The following is a 16,067-nucleotide window of genomic DNA, read 5'->3' as shown; positions in this document are numbered from 1 at the left end:
ACATACGACCACAGGGTGTGGAAAACAGGGCTTCCCGTCCGCTCAGCCGTACTTAAGCCACACGCCGGGAGGTTAGTAGTTGGGTGGGTGACCACCAGCGAATCCCTTCTGTTGTATGTTTTTGCCATTTCTATGGCATTATATTATTTTGAGCTTCCCTGGTCTCATCTCACTAATGTGTCAGTCCACTCTTGCTTGCATGGTGTAGGCCGAGGTCTACTACTTGCGCTAGAGCCACGACCCGAGGAATGAGACAGCGGCAGCGGCCAAGGTTGACCGCCGAACTTTAGCTGTGACTGTGATTCTTTTTACCTCTACTAAAATCATCTAAAGCCCCTTTAACATTTTTCGAAGAAGCTCTTCTCCAAAACATCTCTCTGAGATCATCCAGACATTTCATCTTACTAATACCTTATTAATACATATGGAGGCATCTACCGGGAATAGGGCTTTTTTTTTTTAAAAAAAAAAAAAAAAAAAAAAAAAAAAAAAAATTTAGAAAGAGCTTTGGAAAAGATTCCTGGGCAAATCTGAAAGAGGCAGAAAAGTAGAGAGAGGGGCTTAAGGAAACGCGCGGTGGGCCTCCGTCACTAGTGGCCACTTAGTCCCTTGTTGTATGGCGCTATACCAAATATAGCCTAGCGTGGTAATTAGAGCTAGTCTATATTTAGTTATCTAAGAGGATACGAATATACGAACAACGCATTGAAGGGTACGTATAACAAAACCCTTTATCTACCCTCTACCCTGTATGGTAGGTGGGTATGATTGCCGTATCCGTGATACTCGATTGCTGAGTGAATTGCCACTTCTGCTCCTTGAATGAACCCCCGCTGTCTAACCACAGCCTTTGGTTTATTGGGTGTTGTGTGGAATGTTATAAATGCTAACTTGTTAGGTTCTGTCCAAAGGACCACCTCATCATATTCACAACTCTTCCAGCAACCAAAACTGGGTAGAATGGCCGATGATTATTCGGCTGCAGTGGACAGGCAAGGCCAGTCAACGATGCCTTTGTTTCAGGCAGGACGCACTCTGCGCTCCGCCTCAATATCTTCCGCCGCGAGGCTGCTTGATTTTAATCCTGCGGCGGGGGTTTGGCAAGCCACAGGGACTGCTATCGCACACGCCCCAAATTTCGCCGATCTGAGATCATCGGACGAGGTGGCATTTGATTTTCACGCTCGCACTGTACGTCGAAGCAACACTCAACCTGCGATTGACCGCCCTATTTCCCGAAGAGCGACGGCCCCCGCTATCGGTCCTGGCCCCTGGGAAGCAGAGGACCCAGTGCTCCCCCTTGGGACTCAGCCCGATCGCGACCACTGTTCAGATCTTTCTGAGGGAGCGATTGCATGGCGCGACATATGCAAAAGATTTCCGCTTGTGGTGTGGGAATTCCTCTGCACACCTACGGGCTTCTTCATAACTGTTTACGGCCTTAACGTTATTGCCTGGGGCGCTATGCTATTCTTTCTCCTATTGAATGTGGGATCCATGAGCAAGGAGCAGAAAAAAGTCTGGATTGAGATAGATTCCCAGATCCTGAATGGCTTGTTCTGCTTGACCTCCTGGGGTCTAGCACCATGGCGAATTCGCGATACATATTGGCTACTCCAATGGCGCCTGTGCGACGGCGTAAAATCGAGAAAGTCGATGGAGAAGCTTGCAAAGCGAAACGCTAGCTGGTTCAGATTGCAGCCTTCTGACTCTGATGATGAATTGACTTTGCAAACGACCCTGACCGGTAAGGTTGCGCCGCCTACCAGCGCATGGAAAATGGACTTCGTCATCATCAACATGCTATTGAACACTCTGTTCCAAGTCGGCATGGCAGCATTTATGTGGTGCTACAACCGGCATAATCGCCCAAGCTACGGAGTCGGTCTTTTCATTGGCCTGGGTTGTTTCAGCTCCCTTTTAGCTGGGGTAATGTCATGGTGGGAGGGACGAAAAGTCAAACGGATCGAAGGGTCTCTTGTAGAAGATATACATGAAAACCAATATCAGGTAGTTAATACGATTTGACCGTGATATACGAATTATTAGCATCTTCAGATAAACCATGGCATAAAGACCAACCAAAGCTCACTCTGAGACATCACGACGAGGTCAACTTCTGTCAGGTGTAACAGACCTGCCGCTGGATGTAGTCTTCCTGAAGACACAGAGATGTCAGGCCTTTCCTTCACATCTCTTGCGTGATTCAAGCAATGGTGATTCCCAAGGGAGGGGAGGCACTGGCCAGGCCTTATGGGTACCCTATTATTGGGCTGCTTTGGAAGCGAATCAGAAGCTGTTCTTTCCGCGCACTTCTCTCAGCTTCATAACCATAGAGGGAATTGTCTATTTAATAAGACCTCAATGGTTGCGGGTATGAAGTGGCTGGTAATGCAAGAAAAGTGGCCGCCTCTCACAGATCAAGGTGCTGTAGTGTAGTGGTCATCATGAAACGTTGTGGTTTTCCACAGCGCCGTTTCGACCTGGGTTCGATTCCCAGCAGCGCCATCAATTGGCGTGTGTGCTTGATTTGTCTTTTTGCATTCTTATATGCCGTTTGCGCGCACTCTCTATATTTTGTTTTTAATGTAAAATTTAACAAACACAGCCCACAAGTAACTTATTGTCCGATTAGGTCCAACGATCCGAGCGGAAATGTTTTCCGTGAACGCCGCCGCCCCCTTCTCAGGCATGGCGCCGACCATCCATGTAGTTAAAACGAAGTGCGAGACCCCAGTTTCATAGCCAAACACAGAATGAGATACAGACCAAGCGTGCTTTCAATTATTTAGATCTCTACGCTCTGACCCTCGGGCAAGTCCGGCAGAGTACAGCCTCGTGTGGGGCCTATTCCTCTAAACTGAATTGACTTGCTGACCGAATGATTGTTGTTTCGAGGCGTGGCCGTTCTTCTTCCTGACTGCTTCAATACCATTAGAATTTTATGTATGATCCTGAAATTCATGAAATATGGCCTCCCAAAAATTATGTCGGACCTGGGCCCCAGTACCATCATACCGAAGGTACCGATCTCGACCCAACCGCAGAAGTTGTTCGTTATACATTGTGGAGAGCCCCATTCTACACATCACCCCAGACTAAGATAAACTCACGACACCATGCACTGGAGACATGATCATGTTCAGCACGTCACAATATCATTTCCCTAACATGCACTAGATTGACCCTCTTCCTCCACAGGTTTGGCCCCCTTCCTTGGCCCCTTTGGCCCCAGTTCCTGGCTAGGCCTGCCGATCTCCATACAACCCGGGGCGGTGCCTGATCCTGCAGTAGCACTCGAGATCAGCTGGCCCCGTAAGCACGGAGAGAAGTCTATAAGTTGCGGCAGGGGCACACTCTCTGTCTTGATCTCTATATACACTTTATACATGAATTGAACAAAATACCCCAGAATCCACCTCAATTGAATCTTCTTATCAAACAACTCAAACAATCGCCCACAATAGGCAGACACAGCCAATATGAAGCCACTCCAGCTCATCCCAACCCTCCTCCTCTCCCTCGTCCCTACGCTCACCCACGCATCCGATAGCGACGACATTCCCTCCGGCGCCAAACTCTGCCAACCCCAAGGTAAAGGCAGCTGCCAATTCGGCGTATACCAATTATATCCTGGTATCGATTGCTACCACCAAACGATGAATTCCGCCTACCTCTTCGATCACGCATGCAACATCATCGGCCACGTGGAGAACTTCACCCAGGGAGACGCCATGACTTCGCAGCTGCCGTATACTCTGGACATTGAGAACGTTTTTGGTTATCCATCTTGCTACCTCAAATATGAGATTGCGTACAGTGATGGCTTGTATGGGTATAGCATGCCCTCGGGAGGTGTTTGGGATGACTGCGAGAAGGGCGATGACTTTCTGTGCACTTGGTATAGGGTGGCGTTTGACTGTCCTGGATTCTAGCGAATTGTTGTTCTAAATCATGGATGGGATTGGAGTACTGGTTGATTTTGCAGGTGATATGAAGGACGAAATGGTAAATTACAGAATCAGACCGCTCAGTCTGGATATGTCAACTCCCGCGCAGTCATATACATCATATCCCATGGAACCATTCACATTGCAAATAAAACCCGAATCAGTCCTTAGAGCAACACCCTGTGAGAACCTGCGGCGCCTGCGAAGTATCCAGCCTGCAGAAACACGAGGCCTTGATGGGGACATCCGCCACCGCAAGAGCCAATTTAACCGATTGCTCAATCATTGCTGCCTCATCCAGCTTCCCCAGTCTCACCAAGCATTCATGATACCCCTGCAGCGACCAGACGTTGTTAGGATGACGGCACTGCCGAACAAGTGTGTTGTCCAGTCCCAGATCGGCACGATACACCTGCGCTGCTTCTTCCAGATGCCCCTGTTCCATCAGAAGAGCCGCGTACGCGTGGCGGGAAGGTTGCATCCACGACCACGGCTCACTGTAGGGCAACTTATCCTCAATATCAATAGCACGACGCAGAGCGGCAAAGGCCTGATCGTAGTTCGCGCACCGATACTCGATCTCACCTTCCAACATGGCCGCAGCCACCTGGAGCACATCGACAATCTTCCCGTTATAAGCGAGGCGGGTCTCTGGAACACGCTTCCATGCCTGATTGAACCGTTCCTGCTCCTTGCGAGCTGTCGGGACATCCCCGGTAGCGGCGAAGGCGACTCCTCGCGCGTAGTGCGTCATGGCTGTGGTGCCGGAGTAGAGAGTCTGATCAGTTGGCAGCTCTTTCTGTTTCAGCTCCTCCCACATGCCAAATCGCACCATTACATGCAGCCGGCTGGTTAGGAATTGCTCGAGCCAGTCAGCCATAGGCGGGGACTGGATCCGGAGGACTTCCTCGGGGACGGTGGCTTCCATGCGCGTCACTGCGTCGAGAGCCATTTGCGATTTTCCGGCGAACATGGCTGCATAGATTAAGGAATGGTAGTCGTGCATACGGTAGAAGGTGTAGAAGTTGGCAGCACCTGCTTTGCGGAAATACTTGTCGTCCGCAAGGGTCGAGTTATAGTTAGAAGCAATGGAACGCCTCCAGTCTCCAATGAGGATGTCCAGATGGGTAGGCATGTGGTGGATATGACCGGCATCCGGGACAAGGTCACGAAGGTTATCGGCTGCATTTATTCCCAGTTCCGGGGTAGGTGACATCTCGATATAATGGATGTAGAGATGAAGCAGGCCGGGATGGAGATTGGCTTTCTCATAAGTGAGCGCTCGGTCCAGAACGGCTTTGACTTCCATCGTGGGCGCGTTAGCATTCGGCTTTCCAGTGAAAAGATCCCATAACGCCCACGGAGTCATGTTCATCAACGCATCCGCATAGAGCGTGGCCACGTCGATATCATCCCCGAAAGCATCGTAAACTAGCTTCATGGCGGCGGCGTAGCTCTTGTTGATGGTCGGGTAATCGTTAGGCGGAGTGTCGGCGACGAAACGAGTTTGAATTGCATCGATGAGAGCCTTCTCGAGGGGTGTTGCGTTCCCCGCATGTTCCATGGCCTTTTGTGCGGCATAAAATCCTCGTTTTACACAGGCATGCAAGTCTCTCTCATCGAACCTCTCCCAGGGCTTGTTGTAGTTTGGACCTACCGCATAGGCGAGCCCCCAGTATGCCATTGCACATGTCGGATCATTTGCAATGGCCTGTTCGAAGCAGTAGGCCCCCTCTACGTGATTAAAGGCGTAAACCCATGTTAGACCCCGGTTGAACCAGGTCTGGGTGTCGGCGCTGGTGGTGCTGATAACGTGCCCATATGAGCCAAGGTCGTAGTACTCCTCGCTTGCTGGGATGGCTTGGACTGTTTCTGTAGTCATGTTGCAATGCCTTCCAGGATCATTGAAAGGGGGACTGAACAAAGAAATGTCTGCTAGAGAAGACGTCAGGATAGATGGGCGGCTGAATCGGTCATTTTAGATCTAAATACGAAGAGTACAGCGTTTGTCAAAGGAGGGGGCAAGTGGGTCCCCGGAAAGGCCGAGAGTGGCGCAATCAAAACGATGCTTGACTAATACCCGTTTCATTCGCCGAACTTCAGACGCCGAAACATCCAACTTTCCTTTCTCCCCCAAACCGAGTGATATCTGCATACTTCATTGATATACTGACCTGAAGTGATAGCCGGATTCAAGAAAAACAGCGTTTAATTACAGAGATAGAAGAAGATAGGAGATCAAATATATATGCCTTCCAATTCTCGACCGGTGAAGGTGGCGTGCCTGGCCTGGTAAGTTGACGCCGAGTGATGGATCCACGAGGTTTGATGCAAGGGACCAAAATCTAACATGAACAGTCGAGCCTCCAAAATTCGATGTGACGGGCAAAATCCATGCACTAATGTAAGTCAACTGAATTTCCAAATCAATAATCGATCTCTAGTACCCTGTGTAGTGCACTATCCATCGACAAGAATGCCGGTATCAACCCAGTCGGCGAGGGGGTGCTCGACGGGGCCCTGTTGCCGCCGAGGAGAGGGCCATGAAAAAGGCCCAACGACTGCAAACTGCAGCCAGGGTCAATAATCATGCCATGACAAATGATGAGTTTACTCCGGCCCAGATATTGCAGATCAATGCAGCTACCCCGGTTTCTCTTCCATCTCCGTCTCCGATTGAAACCGGATCCCGACCATCCGATACGCTGCAGAGTAAAGACAGCCCGGAATTCCCGTTATCGCCTAGAGGCCGTAGAACCGGTCAGGAGTCTCGGGGAACTGTGGGCCATCCGACACGAAGCCTCCGTGCTTATCGGTGTGATCAGGATCTGTATGTCGTGCCCATGCAATATCCCACCGGACCTTAACTGACAGATCCTTCTCCGATCGTACCCTAGGATCAACGCTTACTACATCTTCATACATCCATACCTCCCTCTACTACCCCCACCAGCTGTGTCCCAGTATGTGGACAAGCCTGTGGCTCTGAGCATGCGGTCGGCCCATGTAGATGCATCTCATCTGCCTTACTGGCCGACTACCTCACTTGGCTTGGCTATGGCAGCAATACTGACACTGATACCCCTACCGGGAGATGCGCACGCGATGGAGAATGAGGCTGTCACCTTGCGACGCTCTCATGCCGATTATTTTGCACGCTCAGCGCTAGATGTATCGGAAGAATCTCTCGTGCCGTCTTCCAATTCCGAACTCACTCAGGGCCCATGCAGCCCCTTGCATCCGGAAATTCCCAGGCAATTGGAGCCGATCCTGGCATTAGCACTTCTCAGCCTATACGAGTGCTGCCAGCGAGGAAATGTCCCCAAGATGCGCATCCGAGCCAATCAGGCATTAACCATGGCTATGGACCTATCGTTACATACGCAGAAGTCTGCGAATAACTGTTCCGACGCGATCCGTCGCTGTTGGTGGTCGACGGTATGTCACATGTGTTCTCTCATCCATAACCCATAAGTTTATGTTAACTGTCGCAGATGTTCCTCATTTATCAGTCTTCTATATTGACAGCTTCGGTCTGTTCGCAGCTTCTAAATCGCGTATGCATGGCTTCGCTAACTCCGCAATATAGGCACCCCTAATTACAAGCGATGACTTCCGCATTACCACGCCTTATGTAGTAATTCGTGGCTGTCGAGAGGTGCGCAACTCTTTCTTCCTGACGTCCATGTCTTCTAACAAGCATCAGCCATGGCCCTACGTCGTACAAGCACAATCCCTACTTCACCGTAGCTGCACCATCACCCGCCAGCTCTTCAACGAAACCACCCACGATCAAAGATGTCTTCCCCGTTCTTTCCACAACGAAGTAAATCTCCTCGACTCTTCTCTCCTCGATATAGCCACTGAAACAGACCGCTACCGCTGCATAGCCAACTGCCAAGGCACGGAAGCCGACGCGGAGCGCGTGCTCTGGGCAATATCGCGCGTCCTAATTCACACAGCTAGATTGCTCATCCATAGAGTTCGCGCTTTCCCTGACCGTCCTGCCGATAGCTTCACGACTACTTCCAACAGCAGTACTAGCGGAACTAGCACCCCCCTCTCTCCGTCCCGAAGAGCTGAAATTGATGTTCTATTTCCGTTTGATGAGCAAGAATCCATGCGTATCTGCATTCGCTCTGCGCTGTTGATCTCTCGCGTCTTCCGTCACCTGCCTACACCGAATCCGATGTACTCCGATATCCCTGCGGATGGAGAGACCTTTGGATTTGGACTTGGACTCGGACAGATTGGTGGAGACTCGAGGCGATCGCTGATCTCACCACGCTCTCTACCATACATGGCCTGGTGTGGGATGCAGAGCTTCTATGTACTTGCCATGGTGCTGTGGCGTGTGCGGGCGGCGTTGTCTGCCGGAAATCTGAGCAGTGTTTATGAATTCCTAGACCAACCGACTGAGCGGACGGCGATACAGGATGCGGAAAGGCTAGAGGAGGAGTTACACATGGGGATCGAGTCACTGAGAGTGTCAATGAAAGCGGATGGGGTGTACGAGGGTGTCGGGAGGATGGTTAGGGAGTTGGAAAGCGTGTTTGATGCTACTATGATGGGGTGATCATGGTATCGGAGAGCGAACTTGATTTCCAGACCAGGTATAGAATAAATCAGACTAGACCTGGAACGGTTGACCTTTTGGTTGAACCAGGACATATCTGTGCGGGGTACAACAATGCGTAACCAATCGGCGTTTGACGGAGTGAGCTTTCGTATCTCGGCGAAAACGGTATCCCCACCTCGGCGTCTGAACTCAACCATTCGGATAAAAGTCTAGTTGGGCGCTATTCTATGCTAACGCAGTTGATGTCGACGCTTGTTGACCAGCTATTGATTTTGATTAGTGCATTTGCTAGCGAGTATTAGGCGGTGTTGTAGGAGGACGTGCGAGTTCGGTGATTGAAGACCGATCGGAGAACTGAATAGCATGGCGATCCAATGTATCTCATGCCTTGATAACTGTGAAGAAAATCTACACAGGAGACATAGACTTTTTGGATAGAATTATGACAGACATCTATGGCAAGTTCGAACCTGGGATGTTGATGGTAATACCTCGACACTGAATTTAGAGCCGGTATTCCTACTAGTGAAATCTTTTACCTGGATTGCAACAAACAGAATTATTGTGTTAACTACGGAAGAAGTACTAGATTTGAGGGAGTTCAATCGGCAATTGAAAGACTGGACGCGGGTGCGGACTAGCATGGTCGTTTTTTGAGGATTGGGAAGCATAATAACAGTCATCTTTGACGACTTCTTGCCTTGAACCCTTGAACCCCGCGCAATAATACTTCGCAACCATCAGATATCAAGAGCTTCCATTCCCACTCGTAAGGATGGTCACCTGAATTGCAGCAAACCTAATCATAGTGTTAGCTGGTATCTGTGTACAAAATGAAGAGCAAAAAGGATATGACGTACGCTGCCGCCGTTGCAAAAATCTCCACCCGTCTAGCCTTGACCATGAGGCCCATAACGAGCACGAATATGAAATTGTACAAGAAAATAATAATCAATTTGGCCGCTGTCTGTTGGATGAAGTACAGCGCGACTACAGAAGTAGTAGGTAGGAGGGCCGAGATTAGCAAGCTTACTATATATGTCCAGGATCTGATTCTCCGGTTATTGTAGTACCAAACACCGGCTTCGATATCTTTTCGGGACTGCGATCGGAGATGATTGTTAACTCAGTCTCAAGTTACTCGAGTGCAGGGGGTATATGAAATGGAACATACAGTATCCCGATATCCTAGCCATCTATGGAAAAACGGGATGACACGCGTAAACACAAGACGGGTGAACTTGTCCGTGTTATCGTGTCGGCTATGTAACGCAATCAGATCTTCAGCGTTCTCTCCGCTCCACTGATCCTCCGGGGAAAAGTATCTTTTCTCGCTGTGTTCCCGGTTTAGCCACTCCTGGAGAACTTCTAGATCGGCCGTCTCCGGCTTGCTAAACTGTAGGAGCTGGGCTTGTTGGAGAAGTGCTGCGTCTGTAAATGGGTAAGACCGAAGGTAAACAGCATGAGGTTGAAATTGGAGGATGAACATACTATACTCATTCAACAATTTCCGCGCTTCGAGAACTTTCATCCACTGCTCGGGATACTCATCCTTCTGGTGGAGAGATTCCTTCAACTCCCATACTGAATAGGGATAGTTTGCCTTCTCGGGTGATGCGGAATTTTTGTCTTCAGTTATAATATGCTGAAGATCTTCTTCGATGTAGGCTACTTCTGCTTGGAGGTAGAGGAGGTTTTTGGCGTTGAGCTTGGCGAATCGGCGGAAGATGCAGGATCCGGGGTCTAGAGCCATTACGGCTGCTAGTTTATCATATCCTTCTGGCTGAGCGCGCGTCATACTGGGTAGAATTTTCTTGTCTGTCTGTATGTTAGTAAGTTCTTGTGTATGGAGATGGCGTTTTTCACCTTGGTATCAGCAGGGGGTAATTTTAGTCGTATATCATAGACTGCAACGAAATTAGACAGCTTCGCCGAACCTGGTTTCACGTGTTGACTGGAGATCGATGTTGCTTTATACTCGGTAGGCAAATGTTCGACTTCGCAATATTAAACAGTAAAGGGCTATTTGGTTGTCAACAGACTCTCAGTGAGGGATTAGTGGATAATGATGTCGGAGCCATGCGTTTGTATATAGTCTAGAGACTTATGAGTAGCTACCAAAAGGGGAGGGAAGTACGGACCAAATCTGGAACCAACAAGGCTAGTATGGTGCAGGTACCCAACAGCCTAAAAAGCAGCATGAACTACTGTCGTGGTCTTCCTCGTCATCTCATCAAATGCAGGTGGTTAGATTGGGCATTATCGCATAACAACTTCATTGAGTTGTGTCACATATTCCACTAAATAGTCCAAGTTGTCAACTTACATCACTCGAAGACAAACCTCAAAGCGGAATTATGTACATGTTTCTCCATTTTTCTGTCCAGATTCTTATTTCTAGGTATCATTTTGCCCCTGGTAAGATGTGTTCAACCGTCTGGTGATTTCTGGGTCCACTCGATACAGCTCGTGACTGCGTATTGATGGCCTGCCAATGAGAAAATCATAGGTCATATCCGGAACAACATAGAAATCGGTTTTGTAAATCCTGGTCTGTCCACAAAATGTCCATGAAACACCAACAGTTCCGAGAGGGATCATGTGCGACTGTCCCGTTATTGAAATGGGGCCTCCGTGATAGGGTCTTAGCTCAGTACCCAGTCTATGTTGCATATCGTCCGACATGATATTGACATCCGCATCAAATTTGAGGGTAAGACGTCGCCGGAGTTTGGATCCCATGGGAGACTGTACGATTATGTCGTATACAAAATCGAATTGATCCAGATTTTGGCACACCCCTGGGGTTCTCGGTCCATCGTTCTCGAAAGGGAGGGAGGGAAACACATTGATGGGCTCGCCACGCTCCTCTGGACATTCCGATCCCTGAAGAGCCTGAAGGTCCGAGTACGAGCCAGTTGCTGAATTCTCGTCGATCCTGGAGTATTGTCGTGGCTCCTCTTGCTGATAACCCGATGGTGGGTCGGTTCCGGCACCGGAGCAGTTGGGAAATAGTGGTTCATCTCGCGTAGTTTTGGATCCAGATAAACCGGTGGAATGTTTCTTCACGAATATATTTCGCAAAATTCGTCCAGCGCGACACATACCATTCAGAGAGAACATACTAAATTGATTGATTTCGACGGAGCATGAGGACTCGGTTGACGAAACTGTCTTCCGTCATGAGTCAGTTATTATTATATACTTTGTTCCACTAGAACGATAACCGGGGCTAGTTACGAAATCATGATGAGGCTTTGGCGTAGTTAGAGTTATTGGCTGCCCTTTATTAGTGGTTTGACTTTCCTTTCCCCAGAAACCTAGGACACGATCATCAGTATCAATTGTAGTATAGACAAAGATAGGGCTTGCTTTGCATCACTGACGGGAGATGGCCTGAGGCAGGGAAAAGTAGAATGGCATTTTGAAAGTCCTGAGAATAACGATGTACCAGCGGAAAGCAAACAAAATCGAGCTGTGGGAAGGAGTGAGGCCAGCCTTATGAGGGCGTAGAAGTGAGGCTGCATCAAGCGAGAAATTGACGCTGTCGGGGCAGCTTCGGCATTTGATTGGTCATTGCTAATAAAACTGATACCCGACGCTATGCAGGTAGAGACCATTTTCCTTACATTTCCGGTTAATGCGTCGCCGATACTATGTCTATCGCATCCAGTTCTTTCTCAAAGCTCGCTACAAATGGGTATTCGATATGTTTTAGGCGTCTATTCAACGCGTTCAGTCCTGGTTGGCTCATATGTTTCATGTTAATGCTCCGGTTGGTGCCCGACATACCGAACAATGAAATAAGACTAGCCGATGAGGGTTATCCGCCTATTGTAACAATGTTTAGCAATGCATAGCAGTCAAAGGTATGAATTTATTATGCAGTTTACTACATCTAAATCTCGGTAGCGGTGTGCTAGTTTACTCACCGTCGCATAGACTGGGTGACCATAATACCTTGATAAAGCTATCGAAAACATTCTAGAATGCACGAACAAAAAGAAAGTGATTATTCATTCAAGAACAAGTAGCACAAAGCTGAACAACGATCTTTAGAAGAAAGATCAATATAGATTCATGAGCTGGCTAAGTCCGACCGGTTGCGCCTGCACGCTGCTGACGGCGCTGCTTTTGTAGTTCAAATCTCTTATTCGCATTTTCCTGAGCTTGTTCCCTCTTGGCTTTGAGGGCTCTTTGCTGATTTTCCTTTTGCTCTAGGTAATGGGTTAGCGTTGATTACGATAGCCAATAAAGCCTTGGTGCACGTACCCTTAGTTTGCCGGCCTAGCTGTATAGGGGCTAGAGACGAGTGACTATCGGTAAAATCCTCGAGCTTAAGGAAGCAATCCAGACCCAATATCACATGCGTGTTTGGGATATCTTGAATATTGGGGTTCCCGTTCAGTGGGATGTAAAACTCTTCCTCCTCGCTGCGGCTGGCACCATCACGCCAGAAGTGCAGACGAACGTAATCACGAACTAACAATACTCCACCGTTTGTAAGTCGAAAAGCCCTCTGCGATCCTCGAAATACGGGGAACCAATCGGGAATGTGCTGGCCTTGGAACGTGAGGATATTGATACCAAGGTCATCCGTAAACCCAGCTCGAAGCGCCATTTGAGTCTCATCTGGCGCAGAGCAAAATATCTGCATAGTGCAAGGCGGTGCCTGAGATAGAAGGTATCCATCATTATTTCTCCTTTACTCAGCCTTGAGCGGACAGTGCAATATAAAACATACCATATTTCCCGAAACGAATCTCCTTGCAATGTCAATATTATCTCAGCGCTGTGCAAGTGGATTTGTTTTGTGTGGTTGGCTTCGGGCTATTTTCTAGGCGGACATGGGTTTCATATCTTCGCGGCATCATCAAGTCACCAGTAAGAGCCGCAACATTGCCTTTCTGGCATTCCTAAAAGACCGTTACAGTGCTGTCAAAATGCACCACGAATGAAGAAAGTTAATCGGACTGGTTACGCCCTCTGACAGGAACGGCCCTATGGGGTGGGAACACATTCATGGCACATAAAGCCTTGCCAGCAAGTCAGGTACAAGTGATGACATTGGGTCTTGGTTTTCCAACGCCTGGTTGGGCACGATTACCATTCGAAGAAGGGTTGGTGTGGCTGGGTTCTAATGCAGGCTCCCGGCAGGAACAACGAACATGAATGGTACGGCAGGCAATAGCGGCCATCAGGCAAAAATGTTTTCTATGATACTTGCCGGCAGAATAGTCAAAGACTAAAATGAAATAAGCTAAATAAATAAAAATAGAATAATCCTACATTCTATCCCAGGATTCCAAGAAAACTCTATGTTTTCCCACGGCTTCTATGTTTATTGTTGAATGTATATGAAATTATTCGAAAGACTATTTTAAAGTCTATAAGAGGTGAAGATTCCACGGTTTACAACCCCTACAACGCACGAAAGATAGTCCAAATATGCATTTTCCTCAAGAATTAAACGCCTATCGCTAATATCAGATGACGCTAGGAAACCCATGACTTGGTATCTCATCCCGTTAAAACAAGCCAATAGTTAACTCCTCAAAGCAGGCTTGTTTCGCACGTAGCCTCCCAATATATAAAAAGCACGACATATCCAAACCATCTGAATGCAAATGAGTGTTGAAGGTTTTAAAAACGAGGTAAGAAACAAACAAGTTCCCAAACCCTTAACCATGCTTTTCCAAAGGCCGTACGACCACATCGGGGATGTCAGCACCCAGATGTAGAAGATGGTACCTCTTGATTTCCCGTTCACCAATGAGGACATCATACTGGTCCGTGTCCACAACAAGAAATTCTGTCGTGTAAGTCCGAGGGGCAAGAGCAAAGTGCCAGTCAACATGACGGACAAGGCCGATTGGTCGGATTGGTGTTTCGGCAGATCTCGTCTGCAACGGAACTATGTCCATCGAGAAATGGTGCAGTGGCAGGCCTAACTTGTCGAAAATGCCCTTGCGCATTATACTCACTTCAGCCATAGTATCCATTGCAATTAAAACGGGCTTCTTCTGTAGGTCTTCGGTCATTAGGAAGCCAAGGCGTATGAATCTGTCACTTTTATCGGCATCCCCACGGACTATTTCCGCAGGCTGACCAGTCTTCAAGGATATCTTCATGGTCGAGGAGAGGCTCACGCTGCGTCCACCACCGAAGCCTTCAGCGAAAGCGTCTGACCGACATCCTATGGGCTGTGAGTTTGTGCAATGTGTGCTGTCGCCTGTTGACGTAGTGCGGCTAGTTCCCTGGGAAAACCCGTGACGATAAACAGCTAGCCAGTCCACACTTTTAGCATTTCCCAAACGCATCCCTGAAGATCCTGAACTAGAAGAAGATGGTGATTTATATGACTCCTCTGAAGAAGGGCGCTTGTGGAAAGTATGAGGTGATATGACACTGGGCTGAGTTGTATAATGATGGGAGGTGTGCTGGTAGCGCCACAACCCGAGCGGCTCTGGAACGCTGAAGACGAAGCGAAAGGCAGTTGATAAGCAGAGTGAACGGCCCATAACGGTCATGTGACTCGATGTATCTGCAAGGTCTGCAGCAGTCAGTAACATTGCATATGCTTGAAGAAGTATTAGGCAAGATAGACTGTCATACCATAGCTTGAGTGAAGAGGCAATACGTTCAACATTTATGCTCGAACTTGTATACCCAGTTGGGAGTAGATGATTGTATCACAAGATGAACAAGGATAGTAAAGCAAAGGAGGGGATTGTATATAGATACGAGAAGGTGGTAGCGCCTAGTTAGGGAGACTAGTGGTACTTGACGTCAGACTTTTATCTGTAGACAATGGCTCTTCTGTAGACTGGATTGCCGTAATCCTCGAGTCTTGAAGTCGGTAAGTAAGCCAGGTGTGATCAGATGTGAGTTGCATAGATGCCTAAGTAACTGGAGCGACCGCATATTTCAAAGGCAAAAGCTCGTTATCGCTTGTCTCTGCCCTGTCCTCAGCCACCCTGCATTGCCCAACACTGTTTCAGAAGTAGCCCGGAAATCAGAACCACCACCCTCTCATTCAATTGGGTACTAGTGATATCGATAAGCCACAATTTACAGCGACATAAGGCATAGAAGACATACGTGGTAGTAGGATTAGTAGCCCAGCTACCCTTTGAATAGAAGAGCGTCCTCTGTCTGCATTGCTAGGTTGATAGACCCTTGGCCTTAGTGGTAATATGTCTGTATTCAGGAATTTTTCCTGGTTTGATCGAGCAAGAAGCTAAGCTAGCTGCGTCTCATATTACTGAAGCACCATCGAATAGAACCGACTGGCACGTTTGATGTATCAGTTACAGGTTGGAAACGACAGCTGTTCGGGGTGATTCATCCATTGTACTTTCATTTCTTGCCTTCAGGCCGGGGCGGGGCACACTGTCATGTTGCCTGGTTAGAAACCCGACGGTGCAGCTGCTGATGACCAGTAGCCAACCATAGTCTAGCAGCTGACCAGGATAGTGCATCTAATCACCGAAGTCCTCTGCTTTGCGGTCAAAGGCGAACTAGTCAAAGCCCAGGGC

General features: G+C 48.4%; 8 protein-coding genes and 1 non-coding gene across 9 annotated transcripts; 4 read left to right on the top strand and 5 right to left on the bottom strand.

The window, feature by feature from the left end:
- Positions 1–822: 822 nt before the first annotated feature.
- On the top strand, positions 823–2,028 carry AKAW2_60986A (DUF2985 domain-containing protein; the record flags this gene model as incomplete). The annotated part of the gene is made up of 1 exon (XM_041693172.1): positions 823–2,028. One exon carries the CDS (start codon positions 823–825, stop codon positions 2,026–2,028), a length of 1,206 nt encoding a protein of 401 aa, XP_041546484.1.
- A 396-nt stretch (positions 2,029–2,424) lies between these two features.
- AKAW2_t60025A lies at positions 2,425–2,508 on the top strand. Its single transcript has one exon. It is a non-coding gene; the product is annotated as a tRNA-His (tRNA).
- A 974-nt stretch (positions 2,509–3,482) lies between these two features.
- Positions 3,483–3,935, top strand: AKAW2_60985A (uncharacterized protein; the record flags this gene model as incomplete). The annotated part of the gene is made up of 1 exon (XM_041693171.1): positions 3,483–3,935. One exon carries the CDS (start codon positions 3,483–3,485, stop codon positions 3,933–3,935), a length of 453 nt encoding a protein of 150 aa, XP_041546483.1.
- A 175-nt stretch (positions 3,936–4,110) lies between these two features.
- On the bottom strand, positions 4,111–5,832 carry AKAW2_60984S (tetratricopeptide repeat protein; the record flags this gene model as incomplete). Its single annotated transcript, XM_041693170.1, has 1 exon — positions 4,111–5,832. The coding sequence occupies one exon, from the start codon at positions 5,830–5,832 to the stop codon at positions 4,111–4,113; it is 1,722 nt and encodes a 573-aa protein (XP_041546482.1).
- Positions 5,833–6,198: 366 nt separating this feature from the next.
- On the top strand, positions 6,199–8,526 carry AKAW2_60983A (uncharacterized protein; the record flags this gene model as incomplete). The annotated part of the gene is made up of 7 exons (XM_041693169.1): positions 6,199–6,242; positions 6,309–6,354; positions 6,407–6,780; positions 6,848–7,388; positions 7,445–7,483; positions 7,540–7,608; positions 7,657–8,526. The coding sequence occupies 7 exons, from the start codon at positions 6,199–6,201 to the stop codon at positions 8,524–8,526; spliced, it is 1,983 nt and encodes a 660-aa protein (XP_041546481.1).
- A 750-nt stretch (positions 8,527–9,276) lies between these two features.
- On the bottom strand, positions 9,277–10,327 carry AKAW2_60982S (uncharacterized protein; the record flags this gene model as incomplete). The annotated part of the gene is made up of 4 exons (XM_041693168.1): positions 9,277–9,328; positions 9,390–9,631; positions 9,704–9,960; positions 10,021–10,327. 4 exons carry the CDS (start codon positions 10,325–10,327, stop codon positions 9,277–9,279), a joined length of 858 nt encoding a protein of 285 aa, XP_041546480.1.
- Positions 10,328–10,926: 599 nt separating this feature from the next.
- AKAW2_60981S (retropepsin-like aspartic protease) lies at positions 10,927–11,652 on the bottom strand (the record flags this gene model as incomplete). Its single annotated transcript, XM_041693166.1, has 1 exon — positions 10,927–11,652. The coding sequence occupies one exon, from the start codon at positions 11,650–11,652 to the stop codon at positions 10,927–10,929; it is 726 nt and encodes a 241-aa protein (XP_041546479.1).
- A 966-nt stretch (positions 11,653–12,618) lies between these two features.
- Positions 12,619–13,276, bottom strand: AKAW2_60980S (uncharacterized protein; the record flags this gene model as incomplete). The annotated part of the gene is made up of 3 exons (XM_041693165.1): positions 12,619–12,746; positions 12,802–13,201; positions 13,274–13,276. 3 exons carry the CDS (start codon positions 13,274–13,276, stop codon positions 12,619–12,621), a joined length of 531 nt encoding a protein of 176 aa, XP_041546478.1.
- A 934-nt stretch (positions 13,277–14,210) lies between these two features.
- AKAW2_60979S (retropepsin-like aspartic protease) lies at positions 14,211–15,178 on the bottom strand (the record flags this gene model as incomplete). The annotated part of the gene is made up of 2 exons (XM_041693164.1): positions 14,211–15,082; positions 15,145–15,178. 2 exons carry the CDS (start codon positions 15,176–15,178, stop codon positions 14,211–14,213), a joined length of 906 nt encoding a protein of 301 aa, XP_041546477.1.
- Positions 15,179–16,067: the final 889 nt, after the last annotated feature.

Source organism: Aspergillus luchuensis, chromosome 6 (assembly GCF_016861625.1).
Source record: "Aspergillus luchuensis IFO 4308 DNA, chromosome 6, nearly complete sequence".
NCBI classification, from domain to species: Eukaryota; Fungi; Ascomycota; class Eurotiomycetes; order Eurotiales; family Aspergillaceae; genus Aspergillus; species Aspergillus luchuensis.
This window is presented reverse-complemented; position numbering and strand designations above follow the sequence as displayed.